At 46.9% G+C, this 20,814-nt stretch overlaps 10 protein-coding genes across 10 annotated transcripts; 4 read left to right on the plus strand and 6 right to left on the minus strand.

The window, feature by feature from the left end:
• The first annotated feature begins 387 nt into the window (after positions 1–387).
• On the plus strand, positions 388–2,190 carry FOMMEDRAFT_139637 (uncharacterized protein). The gene is made up of 2 exons (XM_007264753.1): positions 388–748; positions 805–2,190. The coding sequence occupies exon 2, from the start codon at positions 836–838 to the stop codon at positions 1,475–1,477; it is 642 nt and encodes a 213-aa protein (XP_007264815.1). The 5' UTR covers positions 388–748; positions 805–835; the 3' UTR covers positions 1,478–2,190.
• A 38-nt stretch (positions 2,191–2,228) lies between these two features.
• On the minus strand, positions 2,229–4,272 carry FOMMEDRAFT_166736 (uncharacterized protein; the record flags this gene model as incomplete). The annotated part of the gene is made up of 9 exons (XM_007264754.1): positions 4,133–4,272; positions 4,033–4,078; positions 3,893–3,974; positions 3,574–3,835; positions 3,309–3,515; positions 3,106–3,240; positions 2,985–3,052; positions 2,645–2,914; positions 2,229–2,590 (listed from the first exon to the last, which is right to left on the minus strand). The coding sequence occupies exons 4-9, from the start codon at positions 3,706–3,708 to the stop codon at positions 2,230–2,232; spliced, it is 1,176 nt and encodes a 391-aa protein (XP_007264816.1). The 5' UTR covers positions 3,709–3,835; positions 3,893–3,974; positions 4,033–4,078; positions 4,133–4,272.
• Positions 4,273–4,471: 199 nt separating this feature from the next.
• On the plus strand, positions 4,472–5,399 carry FOMMEDRAFT_27289 (uncharacterized protein; the record flags this gene model as incomplete). Its single annotated transcript, XM_007264755.1, has 4 exons — positions 4,472–4,763; positions 4,824–5,081; positions 5,139–5,231; positions 5,299–5,399. The coding sequence occupies 4 exons, from the start codon at positions 4,472–4,474 to the stop codon at positions 5,397–5,399; spliced, it is 744 nt and encodes a 247-aa protein (XP_007264817.1).
• A 382-nt stretch (positions 5,400–5,781) lies between these two features.
• On the minus strand, positions 5,782–6,528 carry FOMMEDRAFT_132822 (uncharacterized protein; the record flags this gene model as incomplete). Its single annotated transcript, XM_007264756.1, has 1 exon — positions 5,782–6,528. The coding sequence occupies one exon, from the start codon at positions 6,526–6,528 to the stop codon at positions 5,782–5,784; it is 747 nt and encodes a 248-aa protein (XP_007264818.1).
• A 386-nt stretch (positions 6,529–6,914) lies between these two features.
• Positions 6,915–7,372, minus strand: FOMMEDRAFT_80248 (uncharacterized protein; the record flags this gene model as incomplete). Its single annotated transcript, XM_007264757.1, has 2 exons — positions 6,915–7,105; positions 7,171–7,372. The coding sequence occupies 2 exons, from the start codon at positions 7,370–7,372 to the stop codon at positions 6,915–6,917; spliced, it is 393 nt and encodes a 130-aa protein (XP_007264819.1).
• A 1,078-nt stretch (positions 7,373–8,450) lies between these two features.
• FOMMEDRAFT_39273 (STE3-like pheromone receptor) lies at positions 8,451–9,570 on the minus strand (the record flags this gene model as incomplete). Its single annotated transcript, XM_007264758.1, has 4 exons — positions 8,451–9,010; positions 9,072–9,138; positions 9,196–9,308; positions 9,366–9,570. Coding segments are annotated over 4 exons (945 nt in total), but the record flags the coding sequence as incomplete, so codon positions are not given.
• Positions 9,571–9,572: 2 nt separating this feature from the next.
• On the minus strand, positions 9,573–10,076 carry FOMMEDRAFT_154206 (uncharacterized protein; the record flags this gene model as incomplete). Its single annotated transcript, XM_007264759.1, has 4 exons — positions 9,573–9,718; positions 9,808–9,866; positions 9,926–9,960; positions 10,023–10,076. The coding sequence occupies 4 exons, from the start codon at positions 10,074–10,076 to the stop codon at positions 9,573–9,575; spliced, it is 294 nt and encodes a 97-aa protein (XP_007264821.1).
• A 2,009-nt stretch (positions 10,077–12,085) lies between these two features.
• On the plus strand, positions 12,086–14,853 carry FOMMEDRAFT_154207 (alpha/beta-hydrolase; the record flags this gene model as incomplete). Its single annotated transcript, XM_007264760.1, has 17 exons — positions 12,086–12,155; positions 12,226–12,270; positions 12,330–12,392; positions 12,466–12,600; positions 12,673–12,765; positions 12,825–12,901; positions 12,958–12,978; positions 13,031–13,307; positions 13,362–13,448; positions 13,505–13,579; positions 13,648–13,892; positions 13,960–14,081; positions 14,153–14,189; positions 14,266–14,368; positions 14,433–14,439; positions 14,497–14,539; positions 14,602–14,853. The coding sequence occupies 17 exons, from the start codon at positions 12,086–12,088 to the stop codon at positions 14,851–14,853; spliced, it is 1,752 nt and encodes a 583-aa protein (XP_007264822.1).
• A 325-nt stretch (positions 14,854–15,178) lies between these two features.
• Positions 15,179–16,645, plus strand: FOMMEDRAFT_79864 (uncharacterized protein; the record flags this gene model as incomplete). Its single annotated transcript, XM_007264761.1, has 6 exons — positions 15,179–15,294; positions 15,354–15,517; positions 15,592–15,827; positions 15,881–16,039; positions 16,112–16,410; positions 16,465–16,645. 6 exons carry the CDS (start codon positions 15,179–15,181, stop codon positions 16,643–16,645), a joined length of 1,155 nt encoding a protein of 384 aa, XP_007264823.1.
• Positions 16,646–17,264: 619 nt separating this feature from the next.
• FOMMEDRAFT_105283 (uncharacterized protein) lies at positions 17,265–20,528 on the minus strand (the record flags this gene model as incomplete). Its single annotated transcript, XM_007264762.1, has 8 exons — positions 17,265–17,800; positions 17,873–18,325; positions 18,393–18,461; positions 18,571–18,649; positions 18,716–18,975; positions 19,129–19,287; positions 19,414–19,661; positions 20,413–20,528. 8 exons carry the CDS (start codon positions 20,526–20,528, stop codon positions 17,397–17,399), a joined length of 1,788 nt encoding a protein of 595 aa, XP_007264824.1. The 3' UTR covers positions 17,265–17,396.
• Between the last annotated feature and the right edge of the window lie 286 nt (positions 20,529–20,814).

The following is a 20,814-nucleotide window of genomic DNA, read 5'->3' on the forward strand; positions in this document are numbered from 1 at the left end:
GTGTCAACAACAGGAAATTATATTGTACCATATCCCGTTTGGGTCTGATGGAAGCGAATCCATGCAGGGGTGTCGACGGCGCATATTTTATCACGATCATGTAAAGTCTATCCTTGGCACGTGCTCATTCATAACATAGAGTAGATTATGAAGTAATCAGTATACCAGTAAGCTATTTGCATTGCAAGAAATCTATACGATTTCTTGCTATCGGCCTATCGCCAGTGCTCTAGATATAATTAGACGCACTAAATATGAGGTTTTTTTGCCACGCAGATTCGGAACAAGTTGTGCTGTAATAGAGCACGTGACATGACATAATTAAATAGTCTGCCTCTCACCCACTGACCATCGCACTCACACTGTGCAGTTTCTCTTCGACTGCCATGTATGTCGTGCCAGTTTTCGTAGAAACTGCCACGCAACATGCTACAGATGTATCTATCAATCTCAGAGCTGATGCTGGTGATGGGTTGACCGCGAATCCCCATGTACTTGCTGGCGAAACCAGTTCAGTGTCAGCGACGTCGACGTCGACGTCGGACGCACCATTCTTCACGAGTGGGAGCATCGCCTCTGGGTCAGATTCAGGGGAGGAATCGAATGTGACGAAGGTATAGTATAGATCTCCTATTTATATTTTTTATTTAAACAAAATGTACACTGTAACATGATGCATATAGACTGCGCTTGAGTGGGTCTTTGCAATTGCTACACTTCTCGCTCTCGCATCAGTTACTACGTGGAGGTGAGTTATCAATGACTCGTTAGACTCTCTATATATTACTCAACCCTTGTGTAAAGGTATGCTCAAATAAGACGCAATAATCAGTCCATGCGGTCTTTCATACCGCGACGTCGAACCCAGCGATCCGGTTCGACAGACAGAATTCTAGACACAAGAGAGCGACGACGTTCCTTGCCTCGAACGACAGGTCTTCCGCGCGTGCGCACTCTAAGTAACGAATCATCACCTGTTATGGCATCCCTCTTCTATCCTCCCAGTCTTGTCCACGGACGATATCCTGAGCCTCTTGAGCCTGCTCCCGCTCATCTCGCACATTCTGCTTCCATTCGAGGACTCAATAGAGGAATGACTGAGCGACGTGGTCGACGTGCGGTCAGGGGTGCGGATACCGATTTGTACGGACGTCGCGGCGGCCGACAAGACTCTGACGATTTGGACGGAGACGACAAAGAGGAACTGCCAGCGTACGAAAGCGTGGCGATCGGAGGACCTCCACGATATGCCGATGGAGATCTGCATGTCGTAGGGGGTGTGCCGATGCATATACTGACTCTACCTATGCCAACTCTTGCGTCCAACCGAGATGTGACAGAGTTAGGCCGGGAACGGATGATTGAACAAGCATTACAGAGGGAGGCGGACGAGCAAACAACGAGGGAGCCGCCAAGCAGTTCATCATCCGGTCGTCACTGCTTACTGGAAAACGCGAGATCAGCGAACGTACCTTGATATGGAACGAATTCGCGTAGAACCTCATATCTGAGCCGTATTCTACCCAGGCTCTGACACAACGTCCTATAATTTGAAACGCCCAGTCTTGTCAACGAGGCGTCATTATTTTCCACACTCATCTTCTTTGTCTTGCAACACGCATCAAAATTATTCTTTACGCGCTGGACTGCGAAACATATTTCACACCTGACGTCGATTCGCGAATTTGTTGTGACCATGTTCACATTCACCCTTGTACCGGTTACGGACATTTGGTTTTGCATCCTGTCGATCTGTTGTATGCGTAGTTACCTCATTAAGTCCCCAGCTTTCAATTTGCTTTGTGTATTGCCTTCATTACTTTCTATCATACATGTCTTCATCTGCACTCTTACCTGTATCCGTGATTTATACCTTCTCTTGATTTACTTTGGTCCGGCAGTCCACTTTTTGCATTCGTTCACTCGTTCATTTTCACAGGATCTTTTCCGCCTGCGGAAACATGGTTTACTTCATATATCCGGTTATCACTTCGCCTCAGAAAAATCTCTTCATCTACCATGGTTTTGATTGACTGTATCCCTTCTTCTATTCTCCTGGAGCGGAATTGAGCACTGCCCGTGTACTAATAGTGATTGTAGCACCCGAATTTCCACATGCATTCATTTACGACCTTCTCTTTCATTTTAAGAACTGAAATCACATAAACGTAGAATTAGCTTTGGAAATACAGATCCCTGAAATTGCATCTCATCACAAAGATAATGGGCTCATTCAACAGCTCCATCCTCTCCAAGATCATCATCACCTTCCTCGCTTTCCTCATGCTTCTGTGCAGCATACGACTCCGCTATCGCTTCGAGTTTCTCCACCATCTCGCGTACTTCGTCTGTCTCCAAGCCCGCTACATCCGTACCACTGTATCGCCTTACGATACAGGCCCGACAGAGAGCTGCGTATCCTCGTAGCACAGCAGCAGTCGAGGTCGTCGTGTGCAGGGAGGATATTAATGAGATGTTCCGTTCTCTCTTGTTTGTGGAGCTCGGGAGATTGGAGTTGTTTGATTGAGTGGATCTTGGAAGGGAGATGTTGGGAAACGAGGAGGGGAGTGGATATGCTGGAGCGTGGATACTGGTGTGGTGCAATTAATTGCTTGAGGCTCGACGAAGAAAGCGTCGGACGTACCTGGAGAGGCAGGGTTCCTCTAAGCTAGTACTCGAGGCAAAATAGGTATTTATGCTTCGAGCTTGCCCAATAGTCAATCCGCGCGAAACATTTCGTTGTACCAAGTATTGATTGGCATGCTTTCCCCCTGCTGAGAAGTCATACATTGCCTCGTCAAGGTTGATACCATCCCTGAAAGGTAACACTCCAGAAAGGTGCGAAAAACGCGTATTTTGTGACCAGTTTAGGTGGTTACAAAAATCGGAGAGATCTTCGTGCGTGCTCTTCAACCTGTGTACCAAAGAAAGAGATTTTCGTTCTGATATGGTGACAGACTCCACAAGTATATCACGGTGCTCACCGAAGTGGTAGCGTTGAGCTTTCTATGTGGGCAGAGATTACGGCTGTAGATTGATACAGATTATTTCGCTAAAGCGAGGAATTGTGATATACCACAGAGCAGCAATATTCCCGAGACGTACATCAAAGGATAACTGTTCGGACCATGTGCCCAGCTGCCAGGAAGTAGGCATAGGGATAGATACGTTTTGTGTTCCAAGCTCATCTAACGAGCATAAGCAAACAGCGTCTTGGAGCACCAACTTGCGCACGAGAGCCTGAAGTACTCAAAGCAGAAATAAGCAATCAAATCAGATACAACAAGGAGCCTCGAAGTCATACGAACATCTTCTTGATCGACCTCGTAAGGATCCACACCAGAAAGCAATGGGAACGTCAGGACGGGAATTTTCGGTTGTTCGTCTCTTATAGCCTCGAGGAGCCCAATGCTGAACCCACCAAACGACAGGTTGTCAAACGTCATTTGAAAGCCTTGGAAGTTATTGCTCTCTTCGAGAAGTCTTCGTAAAGAGCCATCACTTAGTGAATTCTCCTACAGGTTTATTTCATCAGCATTGAGACATCAGAGGATATACAGCTCAGGAGCTGACCAAATCGAATCTTCGGAAGATGTCTCTGCCATAGTTCCAATCGCCCTTGTTCGCTTGCCAGTCTGGAAGGTCCGATACTTGTTGGATGGACCTTGGGTGATAGTAAACCCGATTAAAGTCTGACCAGTATCGCATTTTTGAAGGGGGCCTAGCAACGTCCAGATCGTCGTCGTTGTCATTGTTATCATCTTCAGACTCTAGTCGCTTCTGATAGTCGCTTTTACTTATTACTTCTTGCCGGTACTCTGAAACCACACCATTCCTATGAATAGGAACAGTGAGAATCGCAGTATAGTAGAAAGCACTCGACAAAGTTTACCAGAGCCCTTTTTGATGAGGCTGGTCCGCGTCGAAAATATCAGGATAAAGTTCGTTGTGTTTGCTTAACGGACCAAAATTTGCTATTGTGAATGCATAAGCTTTCATTTGGAACCCGAAGCATGAGAGTTTGCTCCTCACATTTATAATCGACTATCAAGGCTCTAGGACAAAATGTAGGCTCGTTCTATGCGTCAAGAAATCTATGAGGGTTGCAGCAGATCAATGTGGAAGAACTGACTTGCTTGATTAGATAGTCCCTCTCGAAACGAGACGTCGTGATTGACTATTGGCTCAGAATCGTCATCGTATGTGAAATAGCTTTCTTGTGTATTCCAAAAATGTGTTCCAATGTGATTGGCAGTATTGCCAGCTTGTATGTAAATTATTTCTCGCATGGGCGCGGTGGAGAGGAAGCAAAGATTATTGATGTCATACCGTATTTAGCTGTGCTTGTTAGTGCAGTTTAGGGCCGGAGAACACCGAGCGAGCCTCCCTAATTTCACTTAAGAGTGCCTCCTCATGCTTTCAATTGACTCTGCTAGTCTTCACATTGCAAAGATATTGTCTCGTCCCGAATATGTCTTCCAGCGATGCCGGCACTTCAACTGACCCATCGCCCCGAGGCGGTGGAAGAGGAAGAGGCAAATCGCGTGGTGGATTAGGGAAATACCTTCGAGCACGAGGTCGAGGGCGTGGCGGTGGACGACCAGCAGAATTTCACAAGAGGCTCGTACTCGAGGACGAGGAAGTAGTCGAGCTCGAACCAGACTCTGAAGAAGCCAGGGAGTTAGCAAGAAAGTATGCGACGAGACAACTTGGCAGTAACGCAGATCGATATGTAGAGCCAGAGCCAGTCCTTAACTCAGACGGTGAGTGAACGGAATATATCAACGAATGATAGTAAGGATAAAAAGTTAACATATGTTTAGGAGAAGAAGAGCAAGAACCAGAAGTTGATCTTTCGTCTTTCTTAGAACGACAGCGTTTGGACGATTCGGATGAGCCTTCAAGCACACTCTTGATCAAGAAGGATACAGAAGACGATGATGTCGATGAATCTCTCGCTCACCTAATACCAAGCTCATCTGATGCAATGCGGAGTCACAAAGGAAAGATTCAATCAATTGAATGGACTGAGGAACTCGAAGAGATTCGGAGAGAGAAAGAAATTGCAGACGCCAATCGTGGTAAGCAGGCGCTTATATCGGCTTGAAGTCGTAACAAATATAATATAATCTTGACAGACCTGAAAAATAGATTTAAAGCAAACACAGAGAAGCAAAAGGGAAGACAAGCTCGTGGTGGTTTACCCGCACGCGCGAACGACAGAAAGAAAGGTAAATGCAACCATAGTACTTCGCGAGGTAACTTGGTGCTTATATCTGTTTAATGCATCCTCAACAGAGAAAGTATTGGAAGCCCCTCCTCTACCTACAGAGGATATTGCTCCTCCAAAGAGCGAAAAGGGGCAAATGGAAGATTTCCTGGATGATCTTCTAGGTTGAGGTGAATAAGTAGAGAACTCTTCCCATATCGTTAATACTCACTTATACTAATCCTGTAGAATCCTCACGCTTGTTCCGTGCCCATGGTCGTCACGTATCAGTCTCTTCATTCTTTTAACTTGTCTGCTTTACCGTATCTCGCGGAAGTGTGCCCATCAAAATCAATGTAAGTGTAATATTTTAAACGGATAACGAGTGACAAGTCGTTTCCAACACTACTGATGCAATGCAGATCGAATCCCGCTTGTGAGAAAACACAGTTGGGATTGTACAGCAGATCGAAACAATGAAAAAGAAGAGACGAAAAGAATGGAGTGCACTAACGAAGGGTGCGACGGGACTGAACAGAACGAGCGGCAAAGAGGACACGTATGGCCGTATATTATACTATGCCATGATTGGTTATTGTTTTATCGTTGAGTAGATCCGTTGTGCTATGGCCCTCCAAGGTGGGGGTCACTCTGCTCCCAAAGGACGACGGTGACTCCGGAATGGGGTGCATAGGGAACTTCATGTTTGCCTCGACGTGCCGATTTATAGCTTCGGCGTATTCCCGACTTCCTCGCCTAGGGCCACGGTTACGCTGGCTACTCCCGTCTGTAACATATACCGGTTCTGGTACCTGAAGTTCATCCATGGTTAGACTGGACATCGGTGTTGGGGGAGGGATCGTGGTTGAGCGGTAGCCTGGGTCAGGACGAGGAGGAAGTGGGATATCGTACTCGAAGAATGAGACGGGAGGGTCGTATTGGCGGGACTCCCTTATTACACGTCGATGCAGTCGTCTGCGCACTGGAACCGGACTCAGCGTTGACAAATCGATTCCAGGGCTCGGGTCAGGCCTTGGGCCTACGTGTTCGCGCAGAACGTGCTTCCTGAAGTAATAGTGATATGACAGGAACACGGCTCTGTCAACGCTTGTGGCAAACAAGAGCACACTGTAGAATGGGCCCGACCACAGAAATATGCTCATTGTCTTCGTGTTGGGAGATGCGGCACTGACCGAGCTGAAGACGTCTATGCGGCTCAAGTCCGGCTTCTGAGAGAGGAGCATTGACTTGCTGAGAGCCAGAATGACGAAAGCAATGAACGGAGTGCTGACGGTCCACAGCATGACCAATGCGATCATAATAGACAGACGAATTATCCGAAAGACTCGGAAAGGCGCTTTGGTGAATTCCAGATCTGCGTTGACCATGTCCCATGTCGTCAGATACTGATCACGGTACTTCCGATAGTGCGTCCAAGAATATTTGAGCGCAAAGACTTCGGTTGAATGGATCAGTTAATCTGAATGTCACATTGGGCTATAGTATACGACTTACATCCGAAAACGGCCATTATACAGAACGGAACCATGGGAGCCTGCCAAATGATAAACCAGCTTAACGCGGTGTTTGCCGTGGAGGGGAGGCAGCCGAGATCTTCAACCAGGTCAAAGCGATGGTCCTGTGCGGCAACGTCTTTGTTCCGTGACTTTTGGTGAGTCTGTAAGTCGCATTGAGGTGAGTTGTGCTACTCACGAAGGGCCATGTACATGATTGGCATCAGAATACACAGAGCAACATGGAATCGTTCCCTGAACACGAAGAACTTGTCGTTCAAATCACGCCACTTCGGTCGCACCAACCAGTCGTGTATAGAGAAGGTATAGCAGAGCATGGCAGTCGGCACCGCCATCTGCATACCTACAAGGAGCTTTGTGACTTTCATCCGAACAAAAAAGTCAACGATTCTTTGTCTCTGGTTAAAGGAAATTCATGCCGCTCACCAACATCACAATACACTGGAGCTCGTAGAAGTACGTCGCCAGTGAACGCAGCTGCATTCAGTCCGAAAATGAAGTTGACTACCAAGAGCCAGACACATGCGAATAGTCCAGGGATACTCCGAAAACGAATGAACCATGGGAAAATAAGAAGAACGAGCCCGAAAGAAAGGAACGAGATGGTTGCGTATATGATATTGAACATAGCACCGAATCGCTCTAGCTCTGCTAGATGTCGAAATTCGAAGAATGTCTTAACGAGTGTACAGGAATGAAGAACGAAGTTCGAACGGGATGTTGCTTTTGGGTTACTTGTAGGTTATCAAAGCGATAGATTCCCTTTTGGATGATAAGGCCACATTTCCACAGTCACTTCTGTGCCACAGATTGGACATAGGTGAGGTTCTGAATCGAAGCGCGGGGAATTTGCCTATTTGTTCTTGTATTAGCTTTTATGACCGTGGCCCGTCATCCATTACTCGATCACGGGATTGAATGCTGACCTCCATAACCATGAAGTGGCCTTGGCTTAATAGATTCAGTCCGAATATTTGTCCAGTGCGAAAGTCTCATTTTCGATCAATATGAAAGGTCCGAATTTTTTGGGACTGATTCCCATTCTATTCCATTCCAACTTCAAAACAAGAGAAGAAACATGACATGGGGTTCACGACAGACAAGATTGAGTGCTACAAAAAAAAAGAAGAAATTACTAAAGGACTGTGTGGTAAGCAGACATCGAGCACAGCTGGTAATACAGATGTTCGGAGATCGCGGTGTGGGAAAATGAAAAGCAAGAAAATAAGCGGATAAAACAACAGTATAATGAAATAATAAAAATCTGATCCTTCCTTCCGGAGTGGGTAACATGAAGCAAACGGAGCAGAGCGGAGTGAAGAGGCAGCGAAAAAAAGACAACGCTATTGGGTCCGTTATACAATGTCGCCAAGGGAAGCGCACCGAGGTGGTCGGGTCGGTGTTGGTGTCCTAGCTTCAGTCGTTATAGAATTGTTGTGTAAAACGGGGAGGCCATCTAACTCGATATCATCGGGCGATGCAGGAAGACTGTCTGATGAAGTTGATTCCGTGGGTGATTTCCCGTCTTTGCGGTCGTCGTAGGTGGTATCAACGGTGAACGACGACGAAAGGTCTCCAATTGATGAAAGGAAGGAGTCTCGTTTCTCAACCTTCTTATTAGTGCTAACAAGCACTCTGAGTCCACCTTGTGCAGACATCATCGGCAAGTGCGGTGTGCGCACAGCAGATGAATTCGAGAAAGTTGATGCCTTCGGCTTTGGCTGATAACCAAATCTTCGCATGATAGTCCAGTAGATCTTCGCGTAATTTTTGCGGCTCTCCTCTGCGAATCCGAAAAACGCGAAGAATGTGACAGCGCACAGGATGATGAACCACTGGTCAAAGGCGAACGAGAGTACGACCCAGTGATCCAAACGCCATTGAATAGCGGGAATTTGTTCAACACGATGGAAGCCCCAGTGCACATCCGCAAGGCCCCTCCAGGGGGAAATGGGTGACTGCACTGCATTCAACCAGATTGCAAAAGAAGCAAGCGGTACCGTCAGCACTGTATCCATCAACGCAAGAGCCATAAGACGGAAGTAACGGGAGAACGTGATCTGCGCGTTACTGTTGAGGAATTGACTCATTTCCTTTCGGCGTCTGAGGAAGGCTGAGACTGTAAGAGTGCAGTAAACCATCGAGATCACTCCCAACAGCAACGGCCACATCCAGACCAAGACGTATGTCGGAGCTGTATTGACAGCAACTGGGAAGCATCCAATTTGCTCAAAGATGTCAAACCGATGGCCTTGCACGAAATAGTCTAAAATTGACATTAGAAACTCCGGACCTCCGAAATCACTAATGGTTGACATTTGACTTACACAAAATCATGACGAGGACTGGCAGGCCAACGCAAAGTCCCAGGTCAATAGCCATTTCTCGACGTTTCTGGAACAAATCGGCATATTAGATTTCAAGTTCTTTGTAAAATATAGCCACACTGACCTCCTTTTGGCTAGACACAACAGTCTGCACACGTGAAATTTTATACAGACGGCGCGTAATGGTGAGGGACGCAGCCGGAATTGCAACAGAAGTAGCAACTATAAGGCGTGATGCTGCACCAAGAACATTAAACACTCCAAAGACGTTGTTAAAATATGAACACTACTCACAGATATCACACCATACAGGAGCCCAGTTGATAGCATTGTTCCTCCAGACGACAGTGTTCACGAATTGGTTGAGGCAAGCTGCGGCAGTCCAGATCATGTATGCACAAGTTCCAACGTTCCATGCCTGCAAATGCCATGGAAGGGGAATCAAGACGAGGATGAAGCATATAAATGTACAGATTGGGTAGAGTGGGTAGGTCGGGTCCATCATCTTGAAGAACTATCCGCCAGGGAGTTCGGGTTTCGCGGGTGACACGCTCGGACAGCGAGACTCGTGGCTCTCGAGTGCGGAGGGAGGAAGAAGGGCGGGCGATGCGTAGACGCTAGAGAACCACGCCATATTTGAAGGAAAGCTAGTGCATTCAAGTCAACAAACCACTGATCCGAAAACAGCTCAAACGACAGCCCAAATTGGATGAAAGGTAATAAGTCCGCCAATCACCTATGCTCTCGGCTCGCACCGGTCTTTCCGCAGACCAAACATTCAACCCTGACCTGCCCCTTTTAGTCCAATCAGCCACGCGATAAGATACCACGTGTACAAAGCTCCCAGATCGAACCCATTGCCCTCATTGCTCTTGCGCCTCCCTTGCGCCTACGAGCCTCGTGCAGACACGTAGAGATATGCTTACCTCAATTTTATCAGGATGTACGAACATCCATCTCGGGAAGTAGAACCTCTTGTCCCGTATGGTAAGCCCGCTCGTCCATTAACACAAGGTAAGGAAACAAGGAAATGAAAAGAAGGTTTAGACGGGGCCTGGGCGATATTTTCTTGGGATGTTCCCTTCAGCCTTGTCCAGAAAGGCTAGTAATAGACCCCACGATTCTAACAAAGCACGTCAGCTTCAACGGTCCTCGCCGATTGTTCCGTCATCCCTCCGAGCATCGCGTTTGAAAGTACAAAGTCGCCAGGGCTCGCAAAAAAGCCTACTTGGCATTGCCCTTTGAACAAACATGGGCATTGCGATTCATGCATAGTGGTGAAATAGATCTTCCCTTTCATCAAGACAAAGTGGCTATCGTAGCTGCGTGAATATTGCAAGAAAACCACATGCTGACGGCGGTGGCGGTCTTGCTGTTTTTGGCCAACCTGGCATATATTTATTAATCACTAAGCCCTGAAAGTGCCGGTAAAATGACATCAGTCGTGGACGTAGGCATGCAAGAAGCGCAATTAACTGCCTAGTGTCAGACAGCACTGATACCCCAACAACAAATGCTGGGACAAGCCGAGATTGTAACCTGCGATGAGAGAGCCCTGCTGCGCAAAACATCGACGAAGCGGCCAATCCACTCAAACACAGCAAGCCCAGTATAAACCGTCGCTAGGTGAACCTTCTTTAATGCAGATTAACCTGAGCCGCGATGAAGATGAACAGATGGTGATTGTGGCCTGTACGAATAAAACCATATTTTAACAAACTCAGGTAGGATATCAAGATTCCTCTATCAAGTTTTTTCGTTAGAAGCGTGAGTCGAATCTGGTCAAGCAGACGTTTCGAGGGGCAAAACCCGGTTTTCGAGTGTAATAGTCGAATGGATCTTGCGATCACTAATCGGACGCTCTGAATGTTCTGTATCTGAGTCGTTTAGGAATCAAGAGGGTATCAAGGACTGGTGAATAGGAAAGCTGTGCCTCTGCCAAACTCTTTGAAGAGACGCCTAAGTGCATAGTAAGGCGCTGTCTATCTTGAACATTCAGTGCTCGATATTTCTGGGGCTATAAAGTGCTACACGAAGTATTCTTCCTGTCATCGCAGCCCGGCGTAGGCTCGGAAAGGCGTCCACATCAGCATGAATAGTTAAAGGTTTCCTAGGCTTGCTGATTCGGATGCCATAGTGAATATTTTACTCCGTTAAGGAGTACAGACGGCCAGCTCGATAGGCTTGACTTACAGCTACGTTGATATCGATCAAGTGATTGCAAGAGTTGAATGTCGTCAGGTGGTAAGATGCAAACGTTTGTTGCCTGCTGTGTTGAAGATGACCTCGCCGCTGCCGCCTGAGCCGGGACAACCGCGCGTCCGTCGCGGTTTGCGGAGTCTAATTTTGAGCCTATTTTGGACGAAGGGCATACACTCACCTCAAAATCAAAATAACTATCCAGCTGCTTGTATCATACGGAAAGCCAAACCATCGTACTAGTGGACATTTTTATATCTGACGGTTTCGTCCATCTGGAGTCGATAGAAAGTGAGGCATGAAATTACACATACATTCTGTTGAATAAATTGACACTTTCAGAGATGAGACTGTTATCACTGAGGCAGTGGCCAATGGCCATACACACTCCCTATGTTTGTACAGTCAGACTATAGTTTCACAATGCAGTATGAGTTGTCAGTTGTACATTAATTTCATACTCAATGTTTTTTTGAGAATCATATTTCCCACATGATTTTGCCGCTAGTCTGTCTGCCTGTGACGTCACTGATGTGTGGTCGAAGCTAGGATCACACTTCCCGTCTACTAATCATTTTGTATGACGATCCTATCTTGTTCCCAATTACGTTTCTCACAAGCTCCCTCAAATCTCGCTATACCTTCTTGCTTTCAGTGCAATGACCTCTGCTTTAATACTTTTATGACCTATATTTTCTACGTTCGAATGCGAAAAGTGAGGTCTGCAGTAAGTTACGTAACAGCTCACTCCCGCCAACACCAAAATGGTCTCCTACAACTTATCACAATGAGTTGGCAGACATATCCCCGTTCAAATGATTGGCGAGGAGACATCTGGTGATAGATGGTATGCTGTTATTGCAATTGTAGACGTGGAGAGCGTCTGTGACCGAATTTCTCGGATTCAATGCTCGCAGTTATGTGACCTTTTCCGTTATTCTTTGCCTCATTTTAGCTTCGTGGCGAGTCAACAATATGCAATCCATCGGTCCGCAGATTCGTACGACGTGCAAACGTGAAACTATTCCCGGCGGGAGGGGAATGTTAACTTCTAAGTAGCGGTCAAATCGGCATTGTTGAGCCCCAGCAAGCAGATTGCTTATAATTCGAAGCTTCAACGACGTATGCAAAACGAAGTAAACACTCGGAATGGATCCCTCTATGGCCTATCTACTATACTCATCGATACTGGCAGTAGTCTCTTCTATTGCTCTTGCTCTACCTCAGCTCAACTCGTCTCTTGGTCCTGTAGTTAATCTTGGGTATGCTGCGTTCGTGGGTAATACCACGTCTCCAACGGGTCAGACCAATGGCCCTGTAACTTTCTTTGGTGGAATACCTTATGCACAACCACCACTTGGAGACTTGCGCTTCTGAGCCCCTGCTCCACTGGATGAAACAGTTGTCGATGGTGGAGATGTTTCTATCACGGATGCCCGCAATTGGGGTCCGCCCTGCATCCGGCAACCAGGCCAGGTTGGCATCGGACAAGAAGGTAACTTTTCATTTTGTGCTCTTGCAGTATTCTATTAGGCCACTGTAACTGTTATTTAGACTGTTTGCTGCTCAATATTTGGAAACCGGCCGATGCAAAGGAGAGTGATAAACTCCCTGTTGTTGTCTACATTCACGTTTGTTATCCAAGCAATATCTTGTTTTTATCTTTCTGCTAATGGATTAGTTACAGGGCGGCGGATTTCTCTATAGTGTAAGTAAACTTGAGAGATTTGACCAACAGCTTAGCTTACGATGTAGTCTAGACTCCTCAAGGCTTTCCTATGTATGATTGGGTCAACCAATCCAATCCGAAGATCGTCGGGGTGTCCATTGCCTACCGCCTGAATCTCCTGGGCTTTCTTGCAGGAAGCTCGGTACAAGAATATGGAGATGTGAATGCGGGGCTTCTTGACCAGCGAGCCGCCCTAGAGTGGGTGCAGCGTCACATCGCAAGCTTCGGAGGCGACCCAGACGAGGTGACAATCGATGGTGAGAGCGCTGGTGGTGCAAGTGTCGTAATACAAACTGTTGCTTATGGAAGTTGGCTTTTCTAATCATAATAGTGTTAATCTTTTGCTAAACACTTTTCCAAAGGTTCAAAGCCAGTCCCTTTCAAGCGGGCAATTCGACAGTCAATCGGTTATCCCTTACTCTCAGCGGACGAAGCCGAAGCCGCGTTTAGTAAGCTATACCGCGCACGCTGTGTGAATGTCATTATACTCATGTTGCAATTACAGAAACTGTCACAGAAGTAGTCGGTTGCCCCAGTTCCGGTCTGCAAGCTATGTCTTGCCTTCGAAATGCTTCAGTTAGTTAGCTACCTACATCACGCATATATTCATCGTCATAGCCTGTAGCATTAAATTACTTGCAATAACAGGTGCCATCGTAGCCGCTATCAATGCGGTTTCGGGACCAGGCGTCGTACCAACTATCGGCGGACCTGGCAGCATTCTCCCGGAATTACCAAGTACACTCATAAGGTCAGGAAACTTCAGCACGGTTGACTTCATAGGTGGACATTGTACAGACGATGGACGCTGGTTCTTGCCTGGGACTCCCGCCGACTACAAAACAGATGCGGATGTAATCCGTCTTGTATTTGGCTCTTGGAATGCACAAGTAGTGAGCTAGCCCATACATCGAAAGCGTTGAACGATAATGAGGGTAGACTAACGATAATCGACCATAGTCGAATGAGACAAAGCAGGAAGCACTTGCGCTCTATCCAGCCCCAGGAACGTCTGGTAGTCCGTATGACACGCAATATGATCGTGCGGGAACAATGTTTCAAGAGCTCGTTTTTGCTTGCATGTATGTAATTCTATACAAATTGTTCTTTCACTCGTCCTTAGATGCCTCATACAATTGCCATTTCTTTGTAGGGACTGGTTTCTCGCGGATCGCCTTCAGCAGGAAGGTGTAAATAATGTTTTCACATTTAGGTAATGGATTTGTTTCTATCCAACCTGGTATTGTATATTTCTTCTAACTGTAGGTACTGTCACTTGATAGATTCAACTCTCCAAACCCTGTCCTGCTTGCAGCTTCTCCATGGGAAGGTGTGATGCATACCTCAGACCTTTTCTACTTGTTTTCAGGTACGCAAAACTTCACAAACAATGTACGTTGATAGACTGTGCTAATTGCTAATTGCAAACGTAGGAACAACGTGCGCTCAAAAGTTCAACCGTACTGGGTTTCGTTTAATTATTCTTCCATTATATAGATCGGCTTCAAACGCAGGGTTTACATTCACTCAATTCAACAGTGTGAGTGTGATTTTGATGTTTGTATCCTGTGCAAGCTAAGTTAACAAGCACTGAATTATCAGACCGAGGCTACCCTCTCAAGAGAATCAATCTCATACTGGACTTCGTTCATATCTTCTGGCGATGCATCGACTTCACGGTTGGCCAACTCGCCCGAGTGGCTACCATTCTCAACCGGATCGCGGATGGTTCTCAACCAACCGATGAATTCGAGCTCGATGAGTGCTTCGGAGATGGAAGATACACCATCGGATGAGATTAATCGATGCAAGTTTTGGATGTCGAAGAACGTGACGGATCAGACAAGAATTTGATAGTCTAGACGTTATTAGCACGAGAATAATACGCTCGTTTATGTGAGACCTCACCTTTGAGACAGTTAAAAAAACGCATTCTATGACTGGATGAAATATATGTCTAAAGGGCACTTATTGCTAATTCTGTAGTTGCGGATTCAGCGGTCCACAACCAGTACTAGTGACTTCCTTTTGGGGCATTGACGTCGATCAGCAAAATAAATACAAATAGAGCGACGCGTCACCGCGACTCACATACTTACGCGTCTCTCAACTTTAAGCTTCGTTTCTTCCTTCCTAGGGGTAAACACATTTTACCGTCAAGATGTCGTCTTCAGCCGCCATGGCCGTCGACAAACCAAAGATTAACGTCGATGAATACCTTGCTACAGTGCTTTCGTCGGCGCCACAGGAATTACACCCGTTATTGCAGTCTCTTCAGACATTATACCATCGCAAGTGAGTGCATGCTTCACACCAAGGAGTCTTTACACCGACTGATACATTGTCCTCACCAGACTTTGGCATCAACTATCGTTGAAACTTTTTGAGGTTTTCCGTAATGACTTATCAAAGCCCTATCGTGTTGACCTCTTTGAGAACTTCGTACGAGACTTTGAGGAGAGACTGAACCAGCTGAGGCTGGTGGAATTGGGTGTCATCGTCTCCAGAGAAATCGACAGTGAGTCATGTCATAAATATTTTGTACTAGATGACCTGTGCCAACGACATCTCTGCCGTTATATCTGTCTGTAGACCCTGCCAGGAACCTGAGTTTCCTTACCTCACTTCTTTCTCGTATCAACACCGAACAGTCTCCCGAAGCCCATGTCCTCCTTCTCTCCTCACTTGCACATGCGAAGCTTTTATATGGTGACCTTGATGGTACTCAGACCGACATGGATTCTGCATGGAAGATCCTGGATGACCTGGATGGTGTTGATCCTGTCGTGAACGCTGCATATTATAGTGTAGCCGCCGATTACTATAAGGTGAGCTTGTCAGACGCCCTTTAATACCTAGATTTATTGAGCAAAATCATTAGGCGAAAGCAGACTATGCTCCTTATTACAAGAATTCTCTACTTTACCTTGCATGCATTGATCCTGCCAAGGACCTATCAGAAGAGGAGAGAATGCTCCGTGCCCACAACCTCAGTATCGCCGCTTTACTAGCAGACACGATATACAACTTTGGAGAGCTGGTGTGTCATTTTCTGTGCCCAGCAATCCCAGTTGACCAATGCATATAAACTAACTTTCCGTTTTATTATAAGTTGATGCACCCAATCCTTTCATCACTCGATTCAACACCCCACGAGTGGATCAAGAGATTACTCTTCACCTTTAACGCAGGCGACATTGGCAAATTCGAGGCTCTCGCGCCGCTCTTCCCCCAAGAGCCGATCTTACAACAAAATTACCCGTTCTTGCGCCAAAAGATATGTCTAATGGCTCTCATTGAATCGGTATTCCGTAGGAATAGGGACAACCGGACGATCAGCTTCCAGACGATCGCTGAAGAAACACGACTCGATGTGGGCGATGTTGAGCATTTGGTGATGAAAGCCCTCAGGTATTTTGTCTTTGGTCTTATAAACTCTATGCACAATGCTGACGTTTAGGATAGTTTGAAACTACTTCGAGGTTCGCTCGACGAGATTAGTCAAACAGCACATATTACATGGGTACAACCTCGTGTATTGGACCGCGAGCAGATTAGTGCACTGGCAGATCGGTTAAAGGCTTGGACAGATAAGCTTAAGACGGTTGAGCAGCGTATTGCACCTGAAGTACTTGTTTCTACATGATAGACATGTATTGGAATCCATATTGTTAATGCATCATTTTCATCGTGCTCATGCTAACCACTGTATCCATTAAACCTCGCATTGAATTACCTATACACGAAAAGACATCTGCAGGATATTGATGGTGAAGTCTGAGCTGTATTGGTGGGCTCTGTCCCGGCGGAGCACTCGGAGACCTCTGCAAGCATCAGAGTATCGTTACAACCTGTGAAAAAAAGCCTTAGAAGCCCTATGGCACTGTTTGACCCGTTTCCAGTACCAGTGAGACATGATTAGTATGACCATCAATATTTCTGAGAATATGAATTATACTATGGACATGTCAGCTATATCAATGTTAATCCAAGGGCACCAATATCCCGGATATAATTCCTTACGAGACGAGAAAGATGTACAAAGAGAATGGCGTATTGCAATTCCCTCCTGACAGTAAGCGCAATTCAAATAGGACATACGTGTCCCTACAGCTTTCATGCCACCATCCATCTTCGAGACGCGTCCGAGTCAAAGGCTGTTTTCGGACAAGTTGTATGAACGGGTGTCGTGCTTCGTGGCACTGTTTAGACACAAGGAGGATGTGTAGCAGCAGCCACGTACACGACGATTGTACAATCGACGGGGGTATCATACGATTTAATATTACGAACGATAGAGCTACATATATGTCCAAGCTATACGATACATTACTCTAATGCAAACATAGAGAACAAAAAATAGACGCTCAGGTATAAGGGGAATGGGAAGGAAATTCTTATTCCTCCTGCCCGTCCCAGGCATACCCAACGAACACATTCGGCCACCACTTCACCTCGATCCCAACGCTCATCCCACCACCACCACCGTCGCCACTTTCAGCATCAACAGCCATAACCGTCAAGGGATCTTCCCTACAAATATCTCCCTTCTCCTCTACCTCACTTACAAGTTCTTCGACTAAGCCAACGCTCAGTGCCTCGTCCTCTGCGATTCGCGAAGTTGTGCGTGGACCGGATGTTACGAGTTGGGCGACGAGGCGTGTGGAGAAGGCTGGTATTGAATATGCTGGAGTGTGTAGGACGCGAAGGCCTGAGGAGAGGATGCGTGTGGTGATTGGTGGGGTTGTGTAGTGAGGGAGGAAGGGGAGGGTTTTGAGCATGACTTCTGGGGATATAAGTGCTAGAAATGACAAGAAGTAATTAATGAGTTATTTTCTCGTCCCGTTGATGCATTGTAGGAGTAGATACTAACCAACACCTCGAGCACGGTTCCACCCTCCCCAGACTTCATCAAGTCCAATAATACCGCGTTTCTTCATTATCCCAACTTTCTGTTCTTCACCTTGTCTTCTCGGACCTATATCAGACCCGCCTTCTAGGACGCTCGCTAGCTCAGCAGCGAGCTGGTCGAGATACTTTCGTTCGTCGTTACTCATATCTGCAGTCACTGCAGTATTCTTCATATTCAGTCCTAGTTGACCTAGGGATGATCGAACGAAAGTCGCTTCTTCAGGTTCAAGCGGCTCAACACCGTTGCTATTTGGGTTTGGGTTCCTCGACGCAGCAGTGAGCTGTTCGTTCAACCCCTTTGCGAGACGAACCATATATTGCGCTTTAGACATGAGCGCCTCTAAATCTTCAAATGCATCTGACATCCCGCGCTCTGTGCGTAAAGCAGTCGTATCGATATTTTGTAGGATTCCGCCTGGGAAAAAACAAGGCGACGACAGTGGACGAAATTAGCAACATGTCAGACTAGCACTGAATTGGACATATGAACTTACTGATCCCGGAAAGACCAGACGGTAAGTGGGACTGTGATCCACCCCCGGATTTCCATCCTGCGTTCTGAGTTTGAACATGAGCCTGGGCATGAGATAGATCATTTCAATTGTTATCCAATAAAAGCAAGATAGAAGGGAAGGGAGAAAGGAGAAGACAGAATAAAACGAACCTCCCACTCCTTTTGCTGCAAAGCAGTTTTTAGCGCAGCGTAGAAAGCCTTATCACCGCCCTTCCGAAAGCTTAACTTAATATACCTCTCTCTTTCGTCAACGTCTGCCAATGAGCTCGTAGCACCCATAGCCGGTGAAACCGGTCTTGAAGTCGGCGCCGATTTTGAGGTGACGTGCAGGGCTCCTGAACCATGGTTCGAAGCCGGATCAGATATTGGGTCGGTGGTTCTATCCGCTGTAGGTAAGGGTGTCCCGCACATTTCGCACTCCCGTAGATATGGATGGTTGAGGAAGGTGCAAACTGCACATGCTATTGCACTCGGTTTACGTCTTTGCCGTTGACTTCTTTCACTTTCGCGGAAGCCGTCTGATATTAAGGAAGGTGATGATGATAAAGGAGCTGGGGTATTCGCACTTGATGCCGGAAGAGATTTAGAGAGCAAATAAGAGGCTGCGGAGTTTAGGGATGGAGTGGTATTTTTGGTCGAAGATCTGGGAATAGGCATCGGTAATGGGTCTGCATTTGATCCATTATTAGAGGAAGCAGAAGAACCGGTGGGTTTGGGGGTAGATGATGAAGGCGTGCCAGAGGATGAGATAGAACGAGGCATCCCACATAGTCCGCATGAATTTCGTGCTGCAGGAGATAGGCCTGGTGGATTGCGATACCCACAAATCTCACATTCCCATAATTCAAAGGTACTCTCTGATACTCCAGTTTCTCCTGGTGGAGAGGCCGACGACGTGCCATTGGTTGGCTGTTCTGGACGTACGAGATAAGGATTGGTGCTAGCTTCGCCGGCTTGAGGAGTCGGTGCAAGTATGTTCGGACCCGAACTTGTTTCTGCGCCAACTTCCTCTGCAGTAGCTCGCAGATGTAATGTTACTTTTGGAGAGCTCTTAAAAAAGCCGGTGTAGCTTTCGGTGTGCGAAATTGTGTCCAATGATAGTGAGACAGAAGCGCCGAGTTCGACATTTGGTGGCGGTGCGTGCAGTGGGGAAGAGGAGACAGCACCGGCTATGAAGAAAAGTCGGTGAGATGTGATATGGACTGTACCGGACTGGTGCGCGGGTGATTTGTTCGGGCTATAGGACAATACTGTCAGTTAACTTGATGAAACTCCTTCGGAACACGGGAAAGGAAAAACGAATGAATGAAGTGAGGGAGAGTAAATCCGTTGAAGAAAACCACCGAGCTACTGCATATCAGGTGTGCGAAGTCAAAAAGTCCTTATACTAGTGATTCAATAGCGACTTCCCATGTCTCAATTCAATCATGAAGGTGGTTGGGACCTTGGCAACAGCCTGTAGGATTCCCGCTTGTGAGTGATGACCTTGAGGTTTGCTACAGCAATTGTTGACGCCCTGCAACGTCATAAATTCGGGAAATTCGTCGGATAAGCGGACTAGAGGAGATCCGACGACCATACCATAACCTACTCCGCAGAGCGAATAGGTCGAGAAAAAACCTCGGGAGAAATAGAAGGATAATGCTCGCGCAAGTCCCGGATCTACGTTTACTGTAGCGTCAAGAGCGCCACAGGAGTCAACGGACCCGCGATTGCCTCTGAAACGCAATCCTTAGATTGGCAGCATGCTACGGGCAAAAGTTGGCGATTAAGGTATATGCCAAGGCGAGCCGATACCGCAAGAAAATCATCTTAAGCAATAGGAATGCGTAGCATATGCTCAATGATAGACATGGTTCGCGCTAGTTCAAACGGTGAAATATCGACAAGGGCTGATGTGGGGTGAGAAAGTGCAGTCGCATCTGAACAGCGCCATTGTCGAAGGAAGAGTGGGAGCTTGATGTTCATGGAGTGGAGCATTGGCTCACCCGTCATATAGACCAACGCCTTCTTGGCTCGCAAGAAGGCGCTCGTCGTCGTACAGAAGGGCCGGAACCGGAATTGTGCCATCGACGGGTCGAGTAAAGCGTGCAAGTGCACTCATAAGCAAGTTAACAGAAGTCTCCCCAGAGAACAATATCAAACTTTAGTGGTCAGTAAGGACTGCGGTTTTCAGTCGGAACAAGGGGTGTGTATCCGTACAGACGATGACTCGGACAAGTTCACGAGAGTATAGGCGAATAAGAGGATGAATAAAGGGAATGCAGGGCAGGCAGAGCTGACGATTGAGGATGGGCGCTATTGGACAAGAAGCGTGTTGGAAGATGCGGGGTCACGTTACTCTTCGCTGCCTGTTCTGGCGCGGCCGCTGCACTTTCGCTCACACCGTT

Source organism: Fomitiporia mediterranea (genome assembly GCF_000271605.1).
Source record: "Fomitiporia mediterranea MF3/22 unplaced genomic scaffold FOMMEscaffold_4, whole genome shotgun sequence".
NCBI classification, from domain to species: Eukaryota; Fungi; Basidiomycota; class Agaricomycetes; order Hymenochaetales; family Hymenochaetaceae; genus Fomitiporia; species Fomitiporia mediterranea.